General features: G+C 38.9%; 1 protein-coding gene across 1 annotated transcript; it reads right to left on the bottom strand.

Annotated features, from left to right (window-relative positions):
• Positions 1–513: 513 nt before the first annotated feature.
• LOC145780341 (uncharacterized) lies at positions 514–7519 on the bottom strand. Its single transcript, XM_082592043.1, has 7 exons — positions 7329–7519; positions 6583–6697; positions 5788–6016; positions 3190–4563; positions 2747–2917; positions 1762–1914; positions 514–1603 (listed from the first exon to the last, which is right to left on the bottom strand). Exons 1-7 carry the CDS (start codon positions 7517–7519, stop codon positions 1227–1229), a joined length of 2610 nt encoding a protein of 869 aa, XP_082448169.1. The 3' UTR covers positions 514–1226.
• Between the last annotated feature and the right edge of the window lie 949 nt (positions 7520–8468).

Here is an 8468-nt window from a genome sequence, read left to right as displayed (position 1 = left end):
CCGCTGGACATGTCACTTGGTCCAATCAATAACACCACATAGGCGTATGGATTTGGCAAACTAGATGGAAAAAATACAAAAGAGGTCAGTGAAGTAGGCTACGTCACTTTGAATCAACAAAGCTTTTACACCTGAAAACTGCGTGTCTTTAAGAAACGAGATGACAAGTTGATGAAACAGAACACATTTACATGTTTATAGCATTTTTTGCAGTTAGTAAACCGTTTCCTCTTTTATGATGCCTAACCTCCACTTTGGTGAAAACACTGTGCTTTGCAGAAACCTTTTCAGAATCTTTGTCAACAAAGAAAAGGCTTATTATTGTAGTATGAATATCAACACTTATTACACTAGTGAATTACAATGACAGGATGTTAAAAATCAACATTAACATGGCACCGTATGCTCGTTTCTGCACAACAAGCTTCGTTCCTGCTTTTGCTTCGTACTCTTCAATGGATCTCATGGCATCTTCAACTGAAGCCAACCACTTCAACAATAAACAATTGATTTTTTATTGTTATAAACTTATGGATCTTCATCACCCATTTTTTGCCATAAGAAATCAAAGCATTTATGCCATAGCCTAAGATTACAGTGAAGAAATGTAAATACTACACACATGCAACAAATCTGGATTTAGCGAGTATAAGGTAGCTGATAGTTTGAAGCTCCAGTTTTTCTTCTTTCCTTCTACTATAAATAGACTATTTCACCACATTTAGGTTTGTTTTATTCTGATGACAGCTCCTGATGAGTCAGTCAAAAAAAAAAAACTGCAGCTTCGAGCTACCTTTTACTTGCTATTTTCAAGTTCTGTACCACCATTTGCTATGAAAGAGTTCAACATATACTAATTGTGTGAAGTTGGAAACAGTAAAATAGTTGAATATTGGTGAACTGTTGAAGGTCTTGTTGGACCGTAGTATATTGCAGCAACTACATTACAAACCTGTACTAGTCCATGACTTTCAGCCAGCTCTCCCAAAGAATGTTAAATGTCCTAAATGAATCAGAACTTTTAATGCCAGGATTGGACTCATTAGTCATTCAAGAACACATCGTTAGCGTTTTATGTGAGGACCATTGAAGAAACGATTTTTATCAAATGTTACAAGTTTCAAGCATAACGCGTCAAGGCCAATAAGTCTTTTCGTAGGTCACGGTTTACATATCCTTGGTTTGATTGACAAACCGAGATTGCAGTATCACCTGAACATTCAATGTCACTTCTCCATAAGGTTGCATTTCCTGCAGAACCAAGACTTCGTTTTTGGCGGCATTGTTCTACCAAGACATCTCAGATGGTGCCAATCCAGACACGAGTCGCACATGATGCTGTCGCCTGCATCAAGATCTAAAAAACAGGAGGTGCACAACCAGCGGCCTTTATTTCGCAAAGTGGTCAGTAGGTTCTCCATCAACTTCCAACCGTCAAAAGAAAAATGTCTTCGCACAGAAGCAATGGCAATGTTTTCATCTAAACACTTCATTGGAATTCTTTCGGGCAATGTTTCAATTTCATTTTCTTCGATCAGTCGATCGCTGAATGGACGCAAGACCTCTTCTATTACCTCAGAATCGACAAACCAACTGAGTATTGCTGAAAAATATGACCATGGGTGACTTTGTTTGATGTAGCCTACGTACGCTTTGACGTAGCCTATCGGCTAGGCAGGCCCACAGAAGTCAAAGTGTAGTTATTTAAACTAACGTAGGCTATAACAAAAATGAAGTCACACAAACATAAATGCAACAAACCTGCTTCTTTCTGAAAAGACGACTTCAGTCTGAATGGAATTGGTCCGCTCTTTTTTTGTCTCTTGCGTGGTAACCCAATGACTGTCAATCCAGCTCCTTTTGGCCTGCCACGTTTCATCATCTTCGGTGGAAATTTAATTGATCCTGCATCATCTGTTAATAAACACAACGAGAATCGAATATAAGCTACAACGTAGAAAACATCACTATTTCAACGTTTTTATTAAAAAATTAATAAACATAGTGCATTATGCAATGCAAGAAAAAAACAACTAATCAGAAATGAATGTTTCAGAAACAGCACATCATTGTAAAAGACTGAATAGAACTGGACGGTGTCTGCATCATAATCGCACTGGTATCAACGATCGACAAGACGTCACCGGGTGTGTGCTGTGAACTACTACTTGAGACTGTAGGAAGTGCAATTCCAGGATCATTGCTGGAAGATGTTGCAGCAGCACTTCCAGTATCAGTGCCTGAAAAGGATCACCTCTGAGCAATGAAGAAACAATAGAAGCGTTGCACGAGTCTTTACTGGACAATTATTGGATGTGTTGCACTGTTGCAATGGGGACCAAACTGACGAGGTTACGGTCCTGGGCGGAACATAATGTCGTATAATCGCAAATACGTGCACTGGCAGTAGATATTGTGGTATACCGTATTTTGAGTTGGAAGCGAGCACTTGAGGTGTCAACAAATCTACATTAACCTTTTGAAAACAAGATTTTGTTGCAGCCAAAACATGCTTCTGGCGTGGTTACCGAATGCCAACCAATCCAGTATCTATCAAAATCTGCTAGGTGTTTCTCGATGATTATTTGCAGAATGCTGCATCACCTGTCAATAAACTCATTAGTTATCAAATAATGCAGACCGTGCTATAATCTTAAGAAACATGAAACGTAGTGTAAGCGCAGCATGCAATGCAAGAAAAAAAAGACAACTAATCAGAAATGAAGCTTTCAGAAACAGCACATACTTGTAAAAGACTGAACAGAACTGGACGGAGTCTGCATCATAATCGCACTGGTATCAACGGTCGACAAGACGTCACCGGGTGTGTGCTGTAAAGTACTGTTTGAGACCGTAGGAAATGCAATTCCAGGATCATTGCTGGAAGATGTTGCAGCAGCACTTCCAGTATCAGTGCCTGAAAAGGATCATGCAGTTGTTCACAAAAGCAGAATTACTGAGCATCTGCAACCTTGTATAATCGTAAATTAGTGCGCATGCAGTACATATTAGCCCACCTATTGGATAGCTCAACGCCATAAAAATCATTGCTCAAAAAAGAATTGACTGCAAAAGTGCAAAATCACGACGCAAGTTGCAGTAACTAACCCATATCTCTTCAGATATTTGAAAAAGTAGTCTAGTTTTTCTGATTTAGTAAATAGTGCTAGCATATAATTATAGGCCTACCTTTCTGAGTTTGACCCAAAAAGTTCACAACTTGGAATTTCTTTCCTTCCTGCAAGAACTCTGCAATTTGTCGTAAATTATCCAGGTTGTATTGGAATTCATCCATTCCTTGTTCAGATATCATTAACGCAATCTTCTGGGAAATATCTTGAACCCGGCGATACTTTTGCTGTTCTGATAAAACACATCTTCTTTGAGGCTTGTTAAGAATCTCAACAGCTGGTAATGTGGATGCAGGACCGTTGTCCAGTGAGTTTCTTGTCAGGCGATGGGATTTAAGAAAATATTGCATTGTCCACCGTTCTGAACAAAGATTGGGATTGTACTCTGACATATGGAGCTGCCTTCTAACTGCCAAGACATGCCTACAAGGTAGCAGCATTGATGATGTGAATCCACAAGGACATGCTGTTGTTGTGACTGCCAATTCCCCATGGACACGAGATTTTACTATGGCAGAATCATTCAAAATCTCTGACATGACAACCTTTTCCGCTAACTTGAATTGTTGTTGCACATGAATATATGCAAATGGTGTCAGTAGCTGTTGGTATTGTCTCTCTGCCACACTTGAAATCGCATCCATTGGAACATTAAGGAAAGCATTTGACGCTTTGTGGTCACGTTCGGTGGAAAGAGATTGGATACATGCCATCAGATCTTTAAAAAACATGGTCATTCCTGAGTATCTTGTTATGACACTGACACTTTTCAACTTTCCATTGATGGATTCCAGTCGATTATTAGTTCTGTTCAAAAAATTAGCTTTCAAGTTGCTCAGTCCATCCACCCATTGATGTCGAATAGCATGCCAGTTATCGTTATAATATGTTGTGACAACAATTGGGACTGTTTCAACGAATTGGTTATACATTAACTTATAAGCTGACTCATTTTTGGCATTTGCCAGTTTTCCTAAAATTTCAAGTGATACCTGCTTTTGGGCTGAAGAAATGCCTAATTTTTCCATGGAAACTTCTCTACGAAAAGTGCGAAGGGTATGAAAATAGCAAATTAAAATTTCTGCAGTAGGTAGCATTTTCATCATGGCATCCCGCTCTGTCATGTCTTTGTCAGCCATTACAACCTCCACTTTATCCCAAGCTGGATTGTGGAGTTTAAACTGAGTTAACAGCTTGCTGATAGTCAGTTTGTCTTCAGTGGCTACAAGCCACAGACACACAATTTCACTCTGACCTAAGCCATCAACATTCAGCATAACATATAATGGCATTCTCAAGTCATTAAGGTTGTAGGTTGCATCAATCAGCAGCATTTCGGGATATGCCGCAAAGGTTTCCCGCATGTCTTTCGTTTGAAAGTATATCGCCTGCAATTGTTTGTCATCATCTGCAAACATATCTACTGCGGCACCTAAAATGAAAATAAACTGAGGATTAGTATACCCTACAAAGCAAGAATCTTGGCAATCCTGGGCCAGACTACATCAGATTTAAAAGCAAAAACATTAACTTTTAGTGAAATTTGTTTTCTATTCTATGTTATTCTAATTATTGGCCAGAGGAAGGATGTTTATGCCTTTGGTAATATTTACATCATATAATCAATGTTCCAACTGAGCGGTTGTATACCACTCTCACCCAATTCTCTAAAAGATGCGGCAGATGCCACATGGCAATGCTTAGGGTCCGTTAAAAGGATCCATTAGGAGTAAACTTTTACGTAGATTTCAAATTTAGCAATGTTTTCTATTTCTATCCACTCAATGTAGAATTGTTTCAAGATATTGAAGACCTTTGATTGAATTCCTTGATCCCGCTTTCAATCTTACAATCCCCATAGCGCCTTATGTTGCAACAAAAATTTTTGGAGCATGAGGTTGGGAAAGTAGAATGAATTCTTGTGAAGAAAATGAAGCAAAAAATACTCTCAATTGACCCTTTATAGCTCAATGTTGCAAATTTTCCACACGTTGTAGGGTTCTGTGTTGGTTATACTAGACAAACGTTTTCTGAATAGAAAAACGTCTGAAAATTAGATATTTTTCTTGTGTAGCCTACTATGATGTGCGTACTGGTAATCCGCAGTTCGCTGCAGTAGACGAAGTCTATTGACCGGTAAACCAGGCGGTCAACACTTTAAATTGAACTAGCAATGGTGGGAATTGAACCCACGTCATCGAAATAATTCATCTGCAGTCTAAACCATTACAGCGAGAGGTCAATCGCGAATTGCTTAATTGACATTATATCTGAAATGGTTCAAGAAGAATGCTCACACACAATATCATGTGACAATCAATCTGCAGCAGCGACCTATAGATTGCAAATACGCCTACGGTGTTGACCAATGTTACAGGCAACCTGGTAGCCTATTCTTGCATTGCTGCAGTACTACAATGATGCAAAAAAAAAAAGATTTATCCAAGGGTCATGACCCTGACCACAGCTTGCACAGTGCACACACACCTCCGGCTCTAGGCCGGAGTCACATCACCTCCAGCACGGAGCCAGAATTTGACCGGAACCGGAGCTCATTCTATCACTACTTATCATACTGCACATGGAAAGTCATCTCTACTATTTAGCATGAACATATCTTGTATAACAGACAAAAAAGTTTTGTCTGTCGACTAACCTTTTTCTTTCTTCATTTCATTAATAAGTTCATCATAGGTGTTTTCATACAAAGGTCTCTGTTTTGCGGCAATATTATGCAGATCTTTAAGAATAACTGTTTTTCCTGTAGAAGCTGCAATGTGCTTTTGTACCAACTTTTTATTTGCTTTGGTGGCAAGCATTTCTCCGATCACACTGCTTTCTGTTTCATTTAATCTTCGTTGTTTAGGCATCAAATTAAATGCATTCTGAAAAATAATTTATATGCACATAATCAAGAAAACTACATATCATTTGACAGGTGTCCAACCCACAGAGATGGGCAAGATCACCAGGTTTGGTGAATCGGCGGCTTGAATATGACCAGTTTCGCACAAACTGGTCATATTCAGCATGTGCGTAGTAATGCGCGCAAAGTGAAATGACCACTTTACCGTGTCTTACGATGAAGTCAAGATCAGAAAAGCTGTCTTGCAACATTTTTAACGTGTTTTAGTACAGTAGCAAACAATATTTGAACTTCAAGTGTCATAATCAAAATGCAATTATACACGAAAAGTAATTTTTTGGATAGAGGGGGTTTTGGACAGAAATTTCAATTTTTTTTACTAGTGGTCTTAGAATGTACTGTTGTATCCTAAAACCTGGGTTAAAATTGAATTTGAAAAAAAAGCCGATTAACCCCCCCCCCCCCCTAATGTTATTGCTCTTTTTTATCCTTCACATAATTTCTGATGAAAGCCTCATCATATACAGAGCTAGTGTGACCATAGCTCAAAGGCTATGACTACTACAAAGGGTTATTTCCACTTACTTCATTGAAATCATGATTATGATCATTGACATTACTAATCTCAGTGATGCATAGCGCTTTTCCATCTGACGTTGCATTTACTTTGATTCCAAATGGACAACCTTTGATAAAAGTACTGAAAAACAACAAAGATGAGGTGACACAGGCCGTGTTGAATCACCCATAAGTACACTTGAATTAGCCATAACTCACGTTGAAGTAGCCTACCTGCAAGTCATGTCGAATTGCCCATAAGTTGCATCCAATTACCTATAAGCCCACCTGAATTACCCATAAGTCCGGCTGGATTACCCATAAAGTCACGTTGAATTACCACAAGTTCAGCCGAGCATTCTCATAAATCTAGTCGATTTACCCACAAGTCACGTCAAATTGCCAAAAAGCTGCGTTGAAGACCCATAAGACATGTCTTTATGGATAATTCCATGAGACTTACGGGTAATTCGACAAATTGTGCTGATGAGAAATTCGACGTAACTTATGGGGAAATTGACAAAACTAATGGGTACGGTAATTCAATGCAACTTAGGAATAATTCTGGGCATGACAATTCAATGGAAATTACAATAGACAGCATGCGGGAATGGTTCAGCAGAATATATGCATTTTGCTAAGTTCTCAGCATTCATAAGGAATGTAGGCAATTTGCACTTATGCAAAACTCAATCTATTAGCAAAACTTATGCATATAGGCTACATGAGTAGCTCAACCTATGGGCACCAAGGACAAAACCATCATTACTTACCTTTGATTTGGTCTTTTTCCTTGACTACATGATTTGGGTGTTCTTCCTCCATGCACACAAGCATACTGTATTGTACGATACTTCAACTGCTCATTCCAGGTTTTTGTGGATGTAAGTGCTAGACGTCGTTTTGCGCGTTCAATTGTTATGGAATTTCTCACATAAACATTGACAAAGTTTTCTTTTTCCATTGCTTAATAGCCGAAGAAAGTGTCTCAAAACTGTAATATAATGCTCCCTTCGTAATCATGATGACGATGGATTCATTGACGTGTAGTTTCGATCAGCAAAATCAGCAACTACCGCGGTCCACTCTGCGATCAAGTGTGCAGCACAAGCCAATACGCATGCGCGCGAAATTACGTATGAGCGTCGTCGGATGAAACGCCTGAGCGCATTAAGGTCTTGCTCGAGTAAACAACGTCTTGCTTGAGTGGTGCTTGTAAGAATAGCTTCAGAGGCTAGTTTTACAATATGTTGTAAGAATAGCCACTTCGTAGTAAAATTACCTGTATTTGAAATAAAACAGGCTGGTTGTAATTGAATACTTGAAGTCAAGACGGGCCCAATTCCCACAAAGGTGTGTTTAAGATAAATGTGTTTTAATTATTTTGGTTGTTTATTTTTGGCAGTGGCTATTTGACCGGCTCCGGTGTAACGGTCCAGGAGTTACTGCGGTCTGAAAGTTACCGTAACTTCTGGACCGCGTATACGCGGTCTGAAAGTTACTGCCAGTCCAGAAGAAACAGGGTTGTCAGATTGGACGCTTGCAGCAGATTTGTATAAATGATTTCAACATTGGAAACATGTTGAACTTGAAGACTTATCCACCATTGCATCTTAACAACATGGTTTACAGCAGAAACGTAATTGGGAATGAAGCGAAAATAAGATGAAAGTTAAAAGATGAGTTTTGTACCAGAAATTGTTGCTGTATTGGAATGAAATTTTAATTTGTAACCTAACAATTTACGTAGGCTATCATTTTAACCTGATTTGTATGTGTTATACCATTTGAAGTTGTGTCCGTGCCTTACGTGCGTTGGCAAATAAATTTGCATGGGGAGGTGATTGACTAGATGACCACTTATCCTGTAATATTTTGCTGTCATCCTGATTGTGCTATGATGCAACCTACGA

Source organism: Aplidium turbinatum, chromosome 11 (genome assembly GCF_918807975.1).
Source record: "Aplidium turbinatum chromosome 11, kaAplTurb1.1, whole genome shotgun sequence".
NCBI classification, from domain to species: Eukaryota; Metazoa; Chordata; class Ascidiacea; order Aplousobranchia; family Polyclinidae; genus Aplidium; species Aplidium turbinatum.
The sequence above is the reverse complement of the archived record's forward strand: the minus strand, read 5'-3'. Positions and strand labels throughout refer to the sequence as shown.

What these genes read in the sequence shown, in the direction of transcription:
- LOC145780341 (XM_082592043.1), bottom strand. Translation starts at nt 7,519, where the DNA reads ATGGAAAAAGAAAACTTTGTCAATGTTTATGTGAGAAATTCCATAACA. An exon ending in TTTGGGTCAAACTCAGAAAG is followed by an intron (nt 2,918 to 3,189) that starts GTAGGCCTATAA and finishes GATCCTTTTCAG; the next exon opens with GCACTGATACTGGAAGTGCT. An exon ending in GTCTTTTCAGAAAGAAGCAG is followed by an intron (nt 1,604 to 1,761) that starts GTTTGTTGCATT and finishes CATATTTTTCAG; the next exon opens with CAATACTCAGTTGGTTTGTC.